At 40.1% G+C, this 20,529-nt stretch overlaps 1 protein-coding gene across 1 annotated transcript; it reads left to right on the forward strand.

Annotated features, from left to right (window-relative positions):
- Nucleotides 1-14,085: 14,085 nt before the first annotated feature.
- LOC111906572 (serine/threonine-protein kinase CTR1) lies at nt 14,086-18,178 on the forward strand. Its single transcript, XM_023902327.3, has 14 exons — nt 14,086-14,856; nt 14,940-15,241; nt 15,328-15,472; nt 15,554-15,657; nt 15,772-15,980; nt 16,142-16,278; nt 16,372-16,443; nt 16,515-16,615; nt 16,694-16,778; nt 16,866-16,964; nt 17,035-17,103; nt 17,203-17,334; nt 17,417-17,511; nt 17,770-18,178. Exons 1-14 carry the CDS (start codon nt 14,461-14,463, stop codon nt 17,876-17,878), a joined length of 2,055 nt encoding a protein of 684 aa, XP_023758095.1. The 5' UTR covers nt 14,086-14,460; the 3' UTR covers nt 17,879-18,178.
- Nucleotides 18,179-20,529: the final 2,351 nt, after the last annotated feature.

Below are 20,529 nucleotides of genomic sequence, written 5' to 3' on the forward strand. Positions count from 1 at the left end.
TGGGTTGCCTTCACCAAAGCAACTTGACAAGGTAATTTGATAAGAGAGAGGAGATATTATGATTTATTTATATATTATAAGAATAATATATTAAAGGAGAAATCATATTTATTTGATTAGTATTAGTCATAAATTAATTAGTAATTAATTTGGTGACTAAAAGAGATTAATTAAATAAAGGGGTATAAACTGTCAAATGTGTGATAGTTGAGTTTTGGGCTAGGAAACCTAATGGACTAAGGGGGAACGAAATTATGATGAAGGATCATCATATTTTCGTCCAAGGCCTTATTCCATAAGGTTCCTTGGGCTGCTTGGTGGCTAAGCTGTCCATTAGGGTTTAGACTAAAACCCTAGCACCCTATAGTATAAATACATGCCCTATGCTTCAATTTAAGGCCACTTGATTCCAAGGGAACCCTAGGGCCGAAATTAGCATCATTCCCTTCTCTCTCTTAGTTGCCTTTTTGCTTCAAGGTGTTTGTGAGCCATTAGAGGCACTACAATTGTGGTGCTTGCTTTCAAGAGTTCAAGAGAGTTCAAGAGATCAAGGAAACTAGTTGTTATTGCTATATAACAACAAAGGTATGTCTACTACACTTCTATGTAATTTTCGAAAATTATAGAAGCATGCCAGGGTTTATTTTGTGTTCATAAAGTTGTATGTCTCATAGTGAAAACATAGATCCAACTAGGGTTGCATGCACACATAGGATTGTTTGTATTAAACCTATCAGTGGTATCAGAGCCATTGGTTTTTTGTTTTCAATTGGATTTGATGCATATTATGAATTTGACAAATTAGGGTTTATGGCAAGTAAACCCTAAGGCTTGGTGATTTTCGCAAATTAGGGTTGCAAAACCCTAGTTGGCGATTTTTGATAGGGTTCTTAAAACTCTTTCGCCTAGCCTCCATATTTCGAAAATTAGGGTTAAGAAACCCTAAGGATTTCGAAAATCCCTTGCCCCCCAAGATAAGATCCCAAGATTTTAGGGATTTGGATATTGCTATCTTTATGATTATCCATTTAATTGTTTAAACTAGATAATTGAAGATCTTGTATTATCCTTTCCATATATTTAAAAATCTAGGGGATAAAAGGATTAATTAAATTAATAATTTAATTTTATGATAGACCTTAAAGATTTAATAGTTCAAATTAATTGTTTAATTTTGAGAATTACTAAATCAAAGTTTTCTTGGTGTTTAAAATTTTTAAATTAAATAGCCTTAATATTCGAAAATTTTAAATACACATTAAGATACTAGTATTTTGAAATGCTTTAAAATACACCCTTATACAATTATGATATTATAAGATTAATTATTATATATGTATAAGAATAAGCTAGTCTTATCGCTAGTAGGCCTCATTCACGAAGCCGGTCTATAAGGTGGGTATAAGGTTGCTGCCTATAAAATGGCGCTTAATGGATGTACACTCACATCTACCGCTTGCTTGACTGGTGGAAGGTCGTTAGCCGAACGGATAGGATAGGGCACTTAATTCCTCATTAAAAGTATAATGAAAATATTAAAGTAACTACATTATTTTACAAATTCCCACTCTTAGTTACTTTAGGGTAAAATGTGAAAATGATGCTAATCCATGGAATTACACTTCGTACCCTTGTCAAACATTGATGGAGCGCGTGTGGTTAACCGGCACATCAATTTGGGGATGACATAGGTAGCGAAGGGTGACTCGATGTTTGTCATAGATCAATGGAGCGTGTGTGGTTTACCGGCACATTGATTAGGTGATAGTGACGTTGAGTGCACCACGTTAATTCGCATGGTTATTCACAAATTTGTTTGCGATCCTCGGCATCCCAGTCGCAAATGTGAAATGCATATCGAGATTTAAACATGCCATTGAAAAGTTCAATGAATCTCAAAGATCTAGGAGTTTTCAATACATTTAAAACCTAAATTGCTTTTTCGTTTTTCATGGTGAGAATTAGTGAATCGTCATTCACTTACCTTCAAGTTATTTACTTTTAGAGTACGGCATCCCTTTCTAAGTTGTAAATAATGTTGTTGGATCCTAGCCCTAATTTCTCATTTGGGTGTTTAATTAGGGATTCATTTCTAATCAAGCTTTGTCCCTTTCTTTTTCAGATGTCTGCTAACAACAACAACAACAACGCTTCTGGGTCATTCTCGTTGATGAACTTGTGTCAGAAAGTGACATTCGATGGTTCAAACTTCAACGAGTGGATGAGGTACATTCGCATGATCACACGCTACGAGGACAAAGAATATGTCCTCGATGAAAAGCTTGAAAAGATCATCCCAGATGTTGCTACTCCTGAGGAACTGGCCGCCTTTGAGGCCCACGAGCGTGATGCCACGAAAGTTCACTGCATCATGCTGGCCACCATGAACCTCGAACTCCAAAAGTCCTATGAGGACATGTATCCATATGAAATGCATCAGGATTTGCTGGACAGGTATCACCAGAGCGCGAGGCAAGAGCGCTATGAGATCATTACTAGCATGATCACCGCTAAGATGGGGAGTGGAGAATCCCTAACCTCTCATTTGCAGAAAATGCAGAGGTATGTTGATCGTCTTCTCAAACTTAATGTTAAGTTTGATGAGGATTTGGCTATTGACATAATCCTCTACTCCTTGCCCTCCTGCTACAATCAGTTTAGGATGACCTACCATATGAACAAAGAGGAGGTCTCCTTAAGCAAGCTCCAAGGACTCTTGAGGACTGCTGAAAGCAACCTCAAAGACAAATCCGTTGCACCGTCGCCTGCTGTGGTCGCTCCTGTGATGGCGATAGGTCAAGGAAAGGGTAAAAAGAGGAAGGCTCCATGTAAGAGCCACCATAAGGGGAAACCCCGTGATGGTTCGTCCTCAAGTGGGACCAAAGCTGGCCCCATTAAACCCTCTTCCGACCCTAAAGAAGCAGAGTGCTTCTACTGCCACCAAAAGGGCCACTGGAAGCGAAGCTGCCCACAATATCTGCAGGACATAAGAGATGGGAAGATCAAGCCCACATTTGCAGGTATGTATTCTATTAAATCTAATAACTCATCATTTGCTACTTCATGGGTTCTTGATACAGGATGTGGTTACCACATTTGTTCTGATTTGCAGGGCCTAAAAAGAAGTAGGGAGATGGAGCATGGGAAGATGAACCTGATTATGGGAAACAGAAGATCGTCGCCTGTGACCAAAGTCGGTGTTTATTCTTTAGTGTTAAGTAATGGGTTAGGAATAGATTTAGAGAATTGCTGTTATTCGCCAGATATGGCAAGAAACATTATTTCTTTTCATGGGTTGTTTAGACAAGGTTTCAGATATTCTTTTGATAATAGTAATGGTTCTATTAATGTTTATTTGAATGGTGTCTTTTATTTCAATGCATTACCTTGTAATGGGATTTATGAATCAGTGATGATTGTTGATAATTTTGGAAATAATGTTTTGAATATTGATTCGTCTACTAGTCTAGACAAAGCATGCTTGTGGCATAGTCGCCTTGGCCATGTCAACAAGAAACGCATAGCCCAACTCCAAAAGGATGGAGTGTTGGAGTCATTCGACCTTAGGGACGATGACACGTGTGAGTCTTGTTTACTTGGGAAGATGACCAAGTCACCCTTTACTGGCACTTGTGAAAGGGGTGAGGGTTTATTGGATCTCATACACACCGATGTGTGTGGGCCCTTTAGATCCACCACAAGGGATGCTTGCCGCTTCTACGTTACTTTTACAGATGATTATAGCAGATATGGATATATCTACTTGATCAAGCAAAAGTCGGAAACCTTTGAAAAGTTCAAAGAGTTTAAGAATGAAGTGGAGAATCAGCTGGGCAGGAAAATCAAGATGCTTCGGTCAGACCGAGGAGGAGAGTACCTAAGTCTTGAGTTTCACGACTATCTAAAAGAATGTGGAATCGTTTCGCAATTGATGCCTCCGAGAACGCCACAATTGAATGGTGTGGCTGAGAGACGTAATCGGACCTTGTTGGACATGGTTCGTTCTATGATGAGTCGGACTTCGTTACCAATAGCTTTCTGGGGGTATGCCTTAGAGACTGCCGCCCATATACTTAACTTAGTTCCCACTAAGAAGGTTTCCAAGACTCCTCACGAGATGTGGACAGGGAAGGCTCCCTCGTTGGCGCATATCAAGGTTTGGGGTTGTGAGGCTTTCGTAAGACGAGAGACTCACGACAAACTAGAACCTCGCAGTGAGAAGTGTTATTTCATCGGCTATCCGCAGAAGTCTTTTGGCTACCTTTTCTATAGACCGAGTGACAATGTTGTCTTCGTTGCTAGAAGAGGAGTTTTCCGAGAAAAGGAATTGATAGGCCAAGAAGACAGTGGGAGGCAAATTGAACTTGAAGAAATTCAAGATCAAAGCGATGAAGGAACCTCTGACACTGGCACTCAACTTGAGGAGGAAACTCCTGTTGAACCTGTTGACGTGTCCTTACCTCTTCGACGTTCCACTAGGGCTAGTGTTCCACCCCAGTTTTATGGTTTTCATATTACTACTGAAGGGGATACATTTATTAGTGATAGTACACTGGTAAATTTGGATGAACCTAGCAGCTATAAGGAAGCCATGGCAGGCCCGGAGTCTGCAAAATGGAAAGAGGCTATGGACAGCGAGATTCAGTCCATGTACGACAACCAAGTTTGGAATTTGGTTGATAATGTACCGGGTCGTAAGACAGTCGGGTGCAAGTGGATCTTCAAGAAGAAGACGGACATGGATGGGAAAGTGCATACTTATAAAGCGCGATTGGTTGCGAAGGGCTTTACTCAAACTCCCGGAGTTGACTATGATGAGACCTTCTCACCAGTTGCGAAGATAAAGTCTATTAGGGTGATGCTTGCCATAGCTGCGTTTCATGATTATGAAATATGGCAGATGGACGTGAAAACCGCTTTCCTTAATGGAAAGTTGGCTGAGGATGTCTACATGAATCAGCCAGAGGGTTTTGTCGATGTGAAGCATCCCAATAGAGTATGCAAGCTTGAGAAATCTATTTATGGATTGAAACAAGCATCTCGTAGATGGGATCTTTGTTTTGATGAGAAGGTTAAAGAGTTTGGCTTTCTGCGAAGCGAAGATGAATCTTGTGTGTATGTCAAAGCCAGTGGGAGTATAGTAAGCTTTCTCGTATTGTATGTCGACGACATACTATTCATAGGAAACGATGTCCCAACCTTGCAGGAAGTCAAGTCCTGGCTTGGGAAATGTTTCGCTATGAAGGACCTCGGAGAAGCCGCTTATATTCTGGGAATAAGAATAGTAAGAAACAGGGAAAGGAGACTGATAGGACTCAGTCAGGATACATACTTGGAAAAAGTGCTAAAGCGTTTTAGTATGGAAAATTCCAAGAAAGGGGAGTTGCCAATCCAAAGCAATACCAAGCTGAGTAAGACTTAGAGCCCGAGTACAGAGACAGAGATAGCTGATATGAGCCGAGTACCTTACGCTTCCGCAGTAGGCTCTATCATGTACGCTATGACTTGTACTCGCCCTGATGTGGCCTTCGCTTTAAGCATGGTCAGCAGATATCAAGGGAATCCTGGTAGAGCACATTGGATTGCGGTTAAGAATATTCTTAAGTACCTTCGGAGGACCAAGGAATGGTTTCTAGTTCTCGGTGGGAGTGATGACTTAAGGGTACGAGGGTACAGTGATGCTAGTTTTCAGACAGATCGGGATAACTTCCGATCGCAGTCGGGCTGGGTCTTTACCCTAAATGGAGGAGCAGTAACTTGGAAAAGTTCCAAGCAAGAGACCGTAGCTGATTCAACGTGCGAATCAGAGTATATTGCGGCGAGCGAAGCGTCAAAGGAGGCTATATGGTTGAAGAACTTCATTGGAGACCTTGGAGTTGTGCCATCCATAAAGGAGCCCGTGGAAATTTTCTGCGATAATGAAGGAGCGGTTGCCTTAACCAAGGAACCAAGGGATCATGGCAGATCTCGACATATCGACAGGAAATACCACTTTATTAGACATCGGGTAGAAGAGGGACTCCTCGTTGTGAAGAGGGTATCGTCAGAAGATAACCCAGCAGATCCCCTTACTAAGGGACTGAGTAGGGTCAAGCATTTGCAGCACGCTAGGAGCGTAGGGCTGAAGGACGATATTAGTTTAGATTAGATAGGTAGGAAACTTGTAATAGATAATGTCATATTCAACAAATGATGATTAAATAAAGGTGTGTTATTTATAAGAAAGTTTCTATCTTGTGTTGATTATTTATCTATTGTGTCGATTTTGCATGGTTTGACTTCCTGAATAATAAGATTATTCAAACAGTTCACAATCGCTCATATGTTGGAAGTAGATATGAAGGAAGATTGTCATAAATTTGTTTGTAGATTGTCTGAAAAGTTTTAGACATAGCAAAGGTTTGCTGCAAAGTTTATGAGTGCTTATGAAATTTGTATTGAGCATTGAAATAGACCCACACTTGCTGGTATTACTTCATGAATGTTATCACAAGTGATCGCAAGATGATAATATCATATAATCTTTAAACCTAGAGATATGGTTATTGTTTGCTAGTTGATTATACATTGATAATGCGAAAACGCATCAGTAACTTGATGTTATAAAACGTATTATTGTGTGTGGTTTAACTAGTAAATGATAAAGGCATATTAGTCAACGTTTTTCTGTTCCTTTTATTCTATGAGGATAAAAGCGATATCTCGGCCACTTGATGATTTGGTTTGACTTATGTGCCGGGCCCGGTCAGGATAAAGTTGATGTGTTCAACTGAGTTCTATGTCGAACAAATCAGAGATCAAGAAATAGAGTGCTAGACAATAAGTATTGTTAGCATGATATCTAGAACAGAGGATTATACGATCCCTTATCTGAAGGACAGATTATTGGTCAGAGTTGACAGCGGCTATTGAAAGCTACGATTGCTATCGGGTATGGAAGTTATACGTGAGATATAGTTACTAGACTTATCCAAGTGGGAGACTGTTGGATTAGTGTCTAAGTCAGTAACCATATTTGGTATATACTTGACCCGAGTGTGCATGGTCCTTTTGGGTTGCCTTCACCAAAGCAACTTGACAAGGTAATTTGATAAGAGAGAGGAGATATTATGATTTATTTATATATTATAAGAATAATATATTAAAGGAGAAATCATATTTATTTGATTAGTATTAGTCATAAATTAATTAGTAATTAATTTGGTGACTAAAAGAGATTAATTAAATAAAGGGGTATAAACTGTCAAATGTGTGATAGTTGAGTTTTGGGCTAGGAAACCTAATGGACTAAGGGGGAACGAAATTATGATGAAGGATCATCATATTTTCGTCCAAGGCCTTATTCCATAAGGTTCCTTGGGCTGCTTGGTGGCTAAGCTGTCCATTAGGGTTTAGACTAAAACCCTAGCACCCTATAGTATAAATACATGCCCTATGCTTCAATTTAAGGCCACTTGATTCCAAGGGAACCCTAGGGCCGAAATTAGCATCATTCCCTTCTCTCTCTTAGTTGCCTTTTTGCTTCAAGGTGTTTGTGAGCCATTAGAGGCACTACAATTGTGGTGCTTGCTTTCAAGAGTTCAAGAGAGTTCAAGAGATCAAGGAAACTAGTTGTTATTGCTATATAACAACAAAGGTATGTCTACTACACTTCTATGTAATTTTCGAAAATTATAGAAGCATGCCAGGGTTTATTTTGTGTTCATAAAGTTGTATGTCTCATAGTGAAAACATAGATCCAACTAGGGTTGCATGCACACATAGGATTGTTTGTATTAAACCTATCAATAAGACTAAAACTTTTGCTTTAATTTTTTTATGTTTCACCTTTATCTTTTTTCCTTGATGATCATTACACAAAGTTTATTATTTAAAATATCACATTGCATTACAAACTAATAAATAAGGAAAAACAAAAGCATATATAGCAAAGTCGCATGCAGTAAGTAACATATAAGACAATGGTTTGTGTAACACCCAAAGTTTTGAAGGCCAAGAAAGGAAAGAAAACCCTAATTTTTAGGGGAGACTCGGCGAGTCCAAGGAGGAACTCGGCGAGTCCGAGCGGGATCCGGGTCGAGGACTAAGTGACCGACTCGATGAGTGGGCCAAGGGGACTCAACGAGTCTGGTCTGTGCGAGGAAAATCCTAATTCCGGGAGTTGTATCCTATATAAAGGGTGTTATGTCCCTCCCTCAGCCTCCATATCATCCTAGAGAACCTGTAAACCCTAGATTTCGTGTGAGCTTCCATCATTTGAGAGAAATAGCTTTGGAGGAAGGAAATTTTGGAAATGAACTTGAAGATCAAGAAGGTTGCTTCAAAGGAGAGGTGTATATCCGGGATCTACTTCAGTTTGTGTTCATCTTGGAGGTATTAGGCTGCCATTTTCCCTTCTTTGCATCTAGATCTATTTTGTTATGAGATTTGGGGGTTTTATGGTTGATTGAGACCCAATTCGAGTTTAGGGGTTTAGATATGTTGTTGCCACTTTAGATCTAGTGTTGGGATGGTCCAATATGTCATAAAGCATCAGAAGATGAGTAGTTGGTGAAACCCTTTTTTCCTTAAACCAAACCCCAGTATGTTTTGAGCCTAGATCTCTTTAGTTATACGTAAAGTTTGCAACTTTACGTGGGGATTGAGCTTTGGAAGTATAGATCTATGGTTTGGAGTCCCTGCATGACTCAAAAGTCCTCTGCATGTATGGAGATCTGAATGGACTCGGCGAGTCCTTTGAGTGGACTCGGCGAGTAGCATGAAGATTTGGAGGAACTCGACGAGTGGGATGAACAGCTCGTCGAGTCAGATGAAGTTAGGCAGGAACTCGGCGAGTTGGATGAACAACTCGGCGAGTCTGTTGAAGGTTGTCTTGGACTCGGCGAGTCTGTTCTTGGACTCGGCGAGTCAGGTTGCGAAACCCCAAACCCTTCGAGTTGAGACCCGAATCAGTGAGTCGACTCGGTGAGTTGGACAAGTCAGGACTCGGAAATCGGTAGACTCGGCGAGTCATGGACTGACTCGGCGAGTCGAGTCGCAAAGAGAAGGACTCTAAACATATGAACTCGGCGAGTCAATAAGGTGACTCGGCGAGTAGGGTTGACCTGGAAGGTTGACTTTGACCAGGACTTTGACTTTGACCAGAGTTGACTTGGTTGTCTTTCGGGGGCAGTTAGACTCAGTGTTGCATTGATATTGGTAGCTCAGGGAGCGAGTGGAGCAGGAGTTCAGAGAGTTGTCGGGCAGCAGCTAGTGGGTTCATCAGCCAGTTTAGCCAGTGCAGGTGAGTTTCCCTTTGTATGAATGGGTCTACGGCCACAATGTCGGCCCATGTAGTTATGAGTAGAAGACCCGGGGGTTAGCCCTAGGCACAGTATGCTAGTATGATATTCGGGACGAGGTCCAATGATAGAGGGCGGGTGCCCAAGGAATGGTTTGTGTGATAGTTTATACTTGTTGTCTGTGTGATACTTGTATGTGCTTGGTAGGGAGGTGAGTGTGGGCGAGGTCCTATATCTCACCAATAGCAGAGTGTGGATGGTGTTCCACATCTCAGTAGCAGCAGATCAGGGGCGAGGCCCAAGTTAGGGAAGGAGTGAGGGTGGGCTGGGCCCGTACCTCACCATCAGCAGGAGTATGGACGGGGTTCCATGACTCATCAGTAGCAGGACAAGGGTGGGGCCCAGAGATAGGCGAGGTGTAACATCCCGGAATATCAAGAGTAAAGTTGAAGGACTAAAAGAGTAAATTGGAAAAGGCAACTTGGCAAGTCCACGAGTGGACTCGACGAGTAGGGTCGCGATTTTGGTCGCGTGTTAAGTGGCCGACTCGGCGAGTCGGCGGCTGGACTCGGCGAGTAGGCGCTGAGTGGAGAAAACCCTAATTTTGGAGGATGAGCCCTACATAAAGGTCATTATACCCTCTCCCCAGCCTCCTTACCTTCCCTTAAGTCCAGAAAAACCCTAGAAACACGATTGTGAAGGATTGGAGTGCAATTGAACCTTGGAAAAGAGATTTGGAGGAAGATCTTGGAGAGTTAGGAGGCTTGGAGCAAGGGGCTTTGCTTAGATTCGGATTTCATTGCTGCTGGGGCTTCCTTTTGAGGTATAATCTCGTTCTTGGGCTGTTATTCTTCTAGTTTCATTATTCTTGGAATGTATGGGAGGTTTAGCTTGTGGAATCTTGAGTTTGAAGAGTAGATCTGAGGTTGCTACCTCAGATCTTGAGTGGAGAAGGTCTTAAGTGCATTAAAGTCCCTGTTCTTGAGTGATTAGTGAAGCCATCATGTCCCAAACCCTAGCCCTAAAGTGTAAAATGCCTAGATCTCTTTGGATTCACGTAAAGTTTGCCACTTTACGTGATGGATGGGTTGTAGGAGGCTAGATCTACGTTTTGGATCAATTGCATGGCCTAGAAGGTTCTATTTGGGATGAGATCTAGAGGCACTTGGCGAGTCACAAAGGTGTACTCGGCGAGTTGCTTGAAGATGGTCTGGAACTCGGCGAGTTGGAAGAACAACTCGGCGAGTAGGTTGAAGATAGCCTTAGACTCGGCGAGTCTGTTCTTGGACTCGGCAAGTCTGGTCGTGAGGTCCAAGTTTCTTCTGGTTGAGCTGTGACTCGGTGAGTCGAGTGAGGAAGGACTCAGAGTTGCTGGACTCGGCGAGTTAAGTCGCGGATAGGGGAGATTCTGTGTATGTGGACTCGGCGAGTCATTGGGATGACTCGGCGAGTAGAGTCAATCAGGGATTGGCTTTGGCCAAGGGTTGACCAGTAATTTTCCAGGGGCATTTTGGTAATTGTTGAATATTGTTTTGAGTTCAATGTCTTGGTGTTGGCCAGTGTTGGAGATCGTATCAGTGGTTGGAGTAGCTTGGGTTTATCTGTTCAGTCGGCAATTTCGAGGTGAGTTATCATCACTATATCAACAGGGTCTAAGGCACCAAGGCCGGCCATTTATCGGATTGAGATCCGGGTATTTGTTATTATGATATTGCTTTGATATGTTTCATCCTGGTAGCTAGGATGGTATATGTTAGAGACCTGGTTGAGGTCGGTATCTTGAGATGTAGGGTGATGATATGCTAGTGACCGGTTAGGTCGGTATCCTGGTTAGAATGATGATATGTTATGTGATATGTTTGATCGGTTTGTTGACTGTGAATTGTTATATGATTGTATGTTTATGTGCACATGGTTGTTTGGACTGGAGTTGGGTTGAGGTGGGTCCTGCTTTGTGCTGTAGGCCAAGATACCCAAGGCGGACCGGTTGTCCCGAAGGCCCAGCGAGCGGTCTGGACAGGCTGTAGGCCCCAAGAGGGCGGACCAGACGTGCCGAGGCTCGGAGAGTGGACCAGGCCGACTGAAGGCCCGGTGCGGGCGGACCAGTCGTACTGTAGACTCAGAGAGTGGACCAGGTGGATTGAAGGCCCGGTGCGGGCGAACCAATCACACTACAGACTCGATGTATACTGTAGACTCAGAGAGTGGACCAGGTGGATTGAAGGCCCGGTGTGGGCGGACCAATCACACTTCAGACTCGATGTATATGGCTAGACTCGGAGAGTGGACCAGGTGGATTGAAGGCCCGATGCGGGCGGACCAATCACACTGCAGACTCGATGTATATGGATAGACTCGGAGGGTGGACCAAGTGGACTGTTGGCCGGTACGGCGACCAGTCACACAGTAGACCCGAAGTGCATGACAGTTCTGTGATCGGATATGATATGACATGTTATGCTTGTATGGTATATGCGATTGGTATTTTGGGGATATCTCACTAAGCTTTCGGGCTTACAGTTGTGGTTTTATGTTTTTCAGGTTCTTCAGGAGACTGTGGCAAGGCGAAGGCGTGATCGTACCGCTCCTCATGTTTATGATGTGATGTGATTCTGGGAATACTTTAATTTAATTGTATTGAAAACCTTTTTGTAATAATTTAATGAAATCGGGTTGTTTTTGAAAAGTTTAAATTGGTTGGAATTTTTCGGTCGTTACACGAGGCCTTAGGACAAGATCTGTTAGTATGTGTTTAGCTTATGTGATGTGATTTGATATGTTTATGTGCTATTATATGTTAGTGGGCGAGGCCCTGTGACAGGCGAGGCCTAAGTGAAACAGATCTGTATCCGAGCGGGGCTCGAAGCCAGGCGGGGCCTGGAGCGGCGGGGCCGTTGTAGCGGGCGAGGCCCGAGGTAGGGCCGAGGCCCAGGATAGCGGGCGTGGCCCAGTATGTGCAGTATGTGGTTATGCATGGTATGTGGTAGGGTGGGAAACTCACTAAGCTTCATGCTTACGGTTTTCAGTTTTGGTTTCAGGTACTTCTGGTAGCGGAGGGAAGAGCTCGGAGTGATCGCATGGCACACACCATAGATTAGACAGCCTGGGAATGTTTTACTCTGATAATGAACATGTGTTTTGGAAATTAATACTCTGATTATATTTGGATTGATGATTCTGCTTTAAGTACTGTTTTATTAAAAGAAAATTTTTAGTCTTGAATTTTGGGATGTTACAGTTTGAAGGTATGGCTGGTAGTGGTGAAGGCTGATGGTGGTGAGAAGAGAGGTTGCAAAGCAAATTCTCTGCAAATTGACACTTGTCCCTTCCAACTCCCAATGCAATTTCTCTTTAAGTGTCCTCTAACTTGAAAACAAATAAAATGTCCATTTAAAACATATAAATTTTTTAACTCAATTCTTAGTAGAAAAAAAAAACAACTTACTAGATAGAAACAATTGTAAGTAGAAAGGTTATAACACAAATAAATTATATACTAAAATTATAACCCCCAAAGAAACATTACCAAATTATAAAAGCAAAGACTCATGATTCCATACTGTATAGTTGTATTTTGGGCTATCATATTGAGCCAATTCAAAATACAAACCCAAATACTTAAGATTTTGAATAAAAGAAGGGACCGTTTGTGTGGTCATTTTCTTGCCAGATCAAGGTTTTTTTTTTTTTTTTTAATGTTCTAGGGTTTTTCTTTTGTTATAAATCTGAGGGGTTTTTAGGTAAATTTTGAGGTAGTGGTTTTGAGTGGTAAGATGGTCATAAATGGTTTGAAAGCGTGGTGGCTGATAGTGGTGAAGCTAGTAGTTGATGGTGGTAAGGCGAGAAGCCTGTGGTGATTAATGGGAATAGAGAGAAAATGCTCGATAAATTTGACAACTGTGCAATCTGGCTGTCATAGTGAGGGGGTTAGGGTTAGGGTTTTCGGTTTCAGGTAGCGATGATAGAGGCCACATAGGTTAGGGTTTCTGGTATAGAAGGTATTAACGTGATAATGATGGTGGTGAGTATAGAGAGCGAGATAACAATGGTGGTAGGGATGGCAAAAAAGCTCGAACCCGATGAGGAAACCAGATCATTTCGGGTCGGATAACGGGTCGTTATCGGGTTCGGGGTAGGGAGTGGGTTCTCCTCGCCCCGACCCAATTATACACACACACACACACATTCAAAGATAAAATATTTACTATGGACAATTTTTTTAGTTTTTAAAAATATGGTGCGACTGATCATTTTTTATGTTTTGACGTATTACATTAAACTTAAATCAAATAATCATTTTAGTTATTACCATTTTTTATGTTTTGACGTATTATACTAAATTTAAATCAAATAATTTTTAATATAACGTCCAATTTATTTTATTAAAATGAAGCATCATAATTTTAATTTAAAAGGGAGGCTAGAACATGTATTTTTTATAAAATATCGGGGTACCTTAAAATTGAATAAAGATTTCATTATGAATTTTTATAAACCCGATAAGATACCCGAAACCCGATGGAACACCCCGATATAATACTCAAAAAATATCAGAACAGATTTAGAAAACTATGTCCCGCCTCGAACCCGCCCTAGTGTCATTCCTAAATGATGGTGGTGGGGATGAATGGTATACGGCGTTGGAGGAGTATGGTGTTGTTGGTGGTCATTGTGTGGTGGTGGCGGCTACCAAGAATGTTACAATGTTCTGTAGAGAGAATGAAATGGAGGGAGAGAATAAGATTGTAACTGATTTTTTTAATTTTTAAAACCCCACCCCCCCCCCCCCACCCCCCCCCCAAAACGGTCAAACGTCTTTCCTCGTCTTTACACTCACGCCACCGCCTCAGGTGTTCACGCGTCTTGGGCTCCACGTCAACGTCAGCCTCTCACACACGTCTCCGGTCTTTCATTACGGGCAGCCTAACGGAAACAAAATTCTGTCGTCTTCACCGAGAATCTCCATTTGTACCGTACAATTACTGAGTGTTGTTCATGGAAATACCTGCTGGATGATCGAATTACACTTTTATTGACTCAAATTCTCGACGACCACCTCCAACATACTCTTCCGGCGAAGTTTTCCGGTGGAACTGGTAGCGGTGGATACGAGTTACCGAAGAAGAGCGAAAGAGGAGGATTTGATCGGGACTTGAAGAACTTAACTACCGATCAGAGGATGCAGCAGAAATGGCAGCCGGCATTTCCCGCGACGATTGGTAGCTTACAGAGACAATCGAGTGGGAGTAGCTATGCTGATGATTGGTTCGTTCCGTCCTTGCCAGCTGCGACGAGCAGTGGCGGCGGCGATAATGATGCTTACATCCATTTGGCTGATGGCGGCGACTTTGAGGCGTTGAGGTGGGAGATGACGGAGGCGGGTGGTGGTGTTGTTGGTGGAATGTATTCCTCGTTGAAAAGTTGGGCACAACAAACGGAAGAGGGTTATCAATTGCAGTTGGCTTTGGCGCTACGGCTTTCATCTACTTGCGCTGATGATCCTGATTTACTAGACCCTGTGTCTGCTGAAGCTGCATCTGTGTCTTCTGCAGAAGCTCTATCACATCAATTCTGGGTATGTCCTTTTCCTACATCCTATTCAATAGCACTATGATTCAACTTGATAACTGGCTGTATCTAAGAGTAATTTTGTATCAGACAAATGGTTGCTTAGCTTACTTTGACAAGGTCCCGGATGGATTTTACTTTATTCATGGAATGGATCCATATATATGGTCAGTATGCAGTAATCCTCAAGAGAGTGGACGAATTCCATCACTGGAGTCTCTAAAAGTTGTTAATTCTGCTACTGAATCTGCATTTGAAGCAATCGTCATTGACAGAAATGGTGATCCTAGCCTCATGCAACTGCAGAACCAAACTCATAGCATCTATTCCAATAGCTTGACCACAACCGAGGTTGTTGAGCAACTTGCAAAGCTTGTTTGCAATCAAATGGGGTGAGTATTCAGCTCATTATGTACTTCATAAATGCTTGGCTTATCTTCTATACTATCTTATAGACGAAATTTCTTTCCTTCACAAGAGATGTAGCTTCAGCAGGAGAAAATGAATTGCATCCATTGTGGAAGAAGTACAGTGATGACCTCAAGAAACATCTAGGATCTATTGCACTTCCCATTGGTAGACTCTCTATTGGCCTTTGCAGACATCGAGCTATACTATTTAAAGTATGTTTCTCTTGTAGTGTTGAATTTTTTTTAGAATTAAACAGATGTCTTATTATGTACAGGTTCTTATGACTTATACAGGTCTTAGCTGAGACCATTGGCTTACAATGTCGAATAGCTAAAGGTTGCAAATATTGCAGAAAAGATTATGCCTCATCTTGCCTTGTTCTTATGGGCATTGACAAGTAAGCATATACTTCATCTTTCACTTCTTTGTGGAAGCACTCAAGAACACACATGGGAATTCATTGCTTTGATGCTCTCAAATTACTCACTTATGTAAAATTGATCTTCAATAGGGAGGTTCTTGTTGATTTAATTGGAAACCCTGGTTGCCTCTATGAACCTGACTCTCTAATAAATGGTTCGTCTTCCATCTCAATCTTTTCACCACTCCGGTTTCCACGTTCTACACATATCGACTCCACAGTTGACTTTGAGTCAATTGCCAAACACTACTTTCAAGACTCTGACTCATTAAATCTGGTTTTTGAAGATCCATTTACTGGTAAAACTTCTTTTAAGTGTATTCTTCTTTTCTTGTTTGTTGGTGATGGAGATGTAGAGGATGCAATTCATCCTCAACAATCTGATAAACATTATGCTGATATGAATATGTTTAGTCTATATATATACATATAGTCAACAACAATGAATTTAATCCAACAGGAATGGTCGAAAATGCCCCTTTACAACATACCCTCAATGCAGATGTTTTTGACATTCCATGGACTGATATGGTTTTAAAAGAGAAAATTGGAGCAGGTTCTTTTGGTATTGTTCATCGTGCTGAATGGAATGGTGAAGTAAGTAGTAACTCAAGTCTTTATTTTTTTATTTTTATTTTTTTGTATTTTTTTTATTAAATGTGTAGTTTTTCTTTATATTCTAAATTTCAGGATGTTGCTGTGAAGTCTCTGTTCTTAGAACAAGATTTTCATCCTGGAAAATTCAACGAATTCTGGCGGGAGGCAAGTTTGCTTTTATTTTTATTTTTCTTGAAAATGTTTATTTGACTTTTAGGCTACTCTTTGTTTTATAGGTTGCAATAATGAGACGCCTGCAGCATCCAAATATTGTTCTTTTTATGGGTGTTGTCACTGAGCCTCCAAATATGTCGATTGTCACTGAATATTTATCAAGGTCAGATTTTATTTTTATCACAGATTTTATAAAAAAATCATAACCTAACTTTATGGTTTTATTTATGTTGAATTACAGAGGCAGTTTATTTAGGCTTTTACACAAACCTGGTCCAAAAAAGATCTTGGATGAGCGACATCGCCTCAAGATGGCTTTTGATGTGGTAATTATTAATCACTCAGTTTTTTTTTTCTATGTTATTTATAAATAATGTAATGATAATGATTAATGTCTCCTTTTTTATATATAGGCAAAAGGAATGAATTATCTTCATAAACGCAATCCTCCCATCGTTCATCGAGATTTAAAATCTCCCAATCTCTTAGTTGACAAAAATTACACAGTGAAGGTAAACCTGCGATACAATATTAGGTAATAAATTATATAGGATATATTATTTATTCTGATTTGTTAATTAGGTATCTGATTTTGGATTATCTCGGTTAAAAGCAAATACATTTCTTTCATCCAAGTCTGCAGCTGGAACTGTGAGTTTTTTTTATTCGATTCTGTTTCTATATTTTATAATTAATATAATTTATGTTTTTTTTGTAAACTATTTGTTTATTAATTATAATTTATTACAGCCACAATGGATGGCACCAGAGGTGTTAAATGATGAACCATCAAATGAAAAATCAGATGTGTATAGTTTTGGTGTTATTTTGTGGGAGCTTATTACTTTACAAGAACCTTGGAGTAATCTAAATGCTGCTCAGGTTTGTGCCATTTATTAATCTTTAATCTCTATAAAAAACTAAATTACTCCAACATTTTTTTATTATATATTTTTTGTTATAGGTTGTGGCTGCAGTAGGGTATAGGCACAAAAGGCTTGAGATTCCTCATAGTGTAAATCGTCAAATAGCAACCTTGATAGAAGCTTGTTGGGCAAAGTGAGTTCAATGGCATTTCATTTACACTATGTAGGGCTATTTTCGTCTTTTGTACACAAACAAGAGACCGAGAACCAGTCTATGTCTCACCTTTTTCATATTTGCAATGAGCCATGGAAGTGGTACAATTCTGTTGTGTCTTGTCTTGTCTTGTCTTGTCCTGTCTCAGTCTCACATCAGATCAATACAGTATAACCTGTTATGTTATGTTTTATCTTGTCCTGTCTTGTCCTGATGAAAAGTTGATGTATATTGCAGTGAGCCATGGAAGCGGCCATCTTTTACAAGTATAATGGAATCTTTGAGACCATTGATAAAACCTCTTACTCCTCAAGCAAGTTGTGTGAATGTTTCGGTACTATCATGATGGTGTGAAATGATATCAACTTTGCTATAGCAGAGGATATTGAGAGCGAATAAACGGTTGTATGCATCGTATGACTATAGATTACACGACTTATGGAATGGATTTAACCAATTATATCAACTTTGTTGGGTTGATTAACTTGGTGGCGGAGTCCAAGTTATATCGTAATCAAATACGGTTAACTTTTCAATGTGTTGGATGAAAGATAGTTATGCAGTATATTGATGACAGTGAAGTCGAAATTTTTGTTAATATCGTAACTAGTATGTCTCATAATAAAGTACAGTTGTTTCTTGGTAATCATGTTGTGGAAAGTGATGTTAGTCGATTTGTTAGGGAAAACTATTTGGTGGCAATGGGTTGTCTTGGTGCCGGAAGTAAACAAATATGTAAGTTATTACCTATGATGTTGATTCATATAGACATGAGGTATGCAAAATATAGACATGAGGTATGCAACACAAATTGTGTACAATGGTTCTATACATGGAATGATGTTAGGTATAAAGGTAACAAAGTTTGTCGTAGAACTTATGCGAATGGTCCCTATGGTTTGGGGTAATTTGCATGTTTGGTCTCTAATTTTTTTTTCTAAACTTGAACAATCCCTAAGATGTAATTTTGTTGAGCGTTTGGTCCATGACAAAGGTAAAAAGACTATTGTATAATTTTTATTTAATTTAATGTTTCTTTTATTGTTTTCTAAATTAATAATATGGTTAATCTAATGTGACCCATCCAGCCACCTCCACCGCTTCTCTTACTAGAATGCTTGCAAACCCCGTATCTCATCCTCTTTTAGGTGTCGTTTGTTTTTCCGAAGCGAAAATGGTTAAGTCTGCGGACCACCTCTGCAACCCTCTGTAGCAGATGAGGGGACTAAACGGCTGCAACATGTAATAAAAAAATCTTTTTGTTTTTTAACCTCTGCAGACAGCTGCAATAAATTAAAATAAGGTGTGAAGAGGTTTGAAGCAGAGGGTCAAGTGTCGCGCCACGCAACACACACGCAACTAGGGGTGCAAACGAGTCAAGCTACTCGTGAGCTACTCGGGATCGGCTCGTTGAAAGCTCGACTAGAAACCGAATTTAAACGAACCCGAGCCGAGCTTGAGCTTAATTTTAAGCTCATTTATTAAACGAGCTTGAGCTCGAGCCTATGTCACTAAGCTAAATTAGGCTCGCGAACCTAAACGAGTCTTTATATAATATAATTTATGATAATTATTTCATATATTAAAATAAAAACATCTTTGGGAAATTAGGGACTTAGGGTATTAGTAAACGAGTTTCTTAACAAACTCAAGCCGAACTTAAGCTTATTTAGGCATTTCAAACAAAAAACGAGCCAAGTTTGTATAATTCTTTACGAGCTCGATTCGAGCTCAGCAAGAAAGCTCGAATCGATCCGAGCTCGAGCTCGAGCCTTGTATAACTTAAACGAGCCCGAGCCGAGCCTAACCAGGCTCGAGCTCGGCTCGTTTGCACCCCTACACGTAACAGTTTTTAAGTCAGAAGTTTTTTAAAAAACAAACAGTTGCGAAGGGCCAAGTGCTGTGATGGTTGTCGAGGCCAACAAAATTAATAACCCTAAATCTTATACACTAAGATAGTGTATAGTGGTAAAGGGGTCGAATCCACGAAGATTGGTTCAATTTATAACTCTATGAAAAAATCTCTTTGTAAAAATACTTGTAAAATAACAATAAAAAATAAAATTGAGGGGGGGGGGGGTGTTTAGTTCTTTCGATTGTTTGACAAAAGTTAAAACTACCTAGAATGAAAATATGACAAGTAAACAAGTAAAAGATTGTATTAAATTCAAAGAAGTGGAATTGGTTGATTTTGGGGAACACCTCATGGATGATATGATTGACTTATCATTAAACTTAATGGAATAACACTTGTGAATTGGTTTAACTTGGCCATAGCAATTCATAAGCACAGATTGCTTCAACTCTTCTTATAAATTAAAATGGTTAGAGGAGCTCTTAACACATTTCCTTAATTGAAGTCACAAAATCAATGAAGCATAAAATCTTGTGAAAATCAATTAGCTTTAAGTTGTAAGAGTTACCAAGTCCAAAAGATAATCAAATGCTTACATTATCATTATTGAGAAAACATTTCCATGGTGTAAATGAAATGAAAACAAACATATAAATTATTTGTTGCTTACTAATTTGAAGATCTATTACTTAACCAAGAAATTAATCAACAATAACAAGCATTCATTCATCCAAGCTCATGATCAAAGATAAATAAACACAACAAGATGTTTAACTAGAAAACATTCCCATAAACATCAAACAAAAATGTAATGATAAGTCTTCAAAGCAAATAATCATCCATGGGTTAAACCCTAATCAACCAAATGAAAATTTAGCCAAACATGGCCAAAGTAAAAGAAAAACAATATGGTTTAGTGGTATCAAACATTTTCTTAGATGCAAGATGAAAGGAAATTACACTAATCTTCCAAAAATTCTTCAAATCTTCCAAAACTCTTTGAGAGAATATGGTGTGTGTTCTCTAAGTCCCCCCCACCAAAAATGGCTCCAATCTCCAACAAATGGGGGTTGATTTCCGGATTCAAAAAGGTGCCAAAAGTCACCCACCAAACTTCCACAAATAGAGTCAACAAGTCAAAC

Source organism: Lactuca sativa, chromosome 1 (assembly GCF_002870075.4).
Source record: "Lactuca sativa cultivar Salinas chromosome 1, Lsat_Salinas_v11, whole genome shotgun sequence".
NCBI classification, from domain to species: Eukaryota; Viridiplantae; Streptophyta; class Magnoliopsida; order Asterales; family Asteraceae; genus Lactuca; species Lactuca sativa.

Bases quoted from the DNA above. Each gene is read 5' to 3' on its own strand.
- LOC111906572 (XM_023902327.3), top strand. From the start codon at position 14,461: ATGCAGCAGAAATGGCAGCCGGCATTTCCCGCGACGATTGGTAGCTTA. The intron at 17,335-17,416 runs GTTTGTGCCATT...TTTTTGTTATAG, and splicing joins GTAATCTAAATGCTGCTCAG to GTTGTGGCTGCAGTAGGGTA. The intron at 17,512-17,769 runs GTGAGTTCAATG...TGTATATTGCAG, and splicing joins ATAGAAGCTTGTTGGGCAAA to TGAGCCATGGAAGCGGCCAT.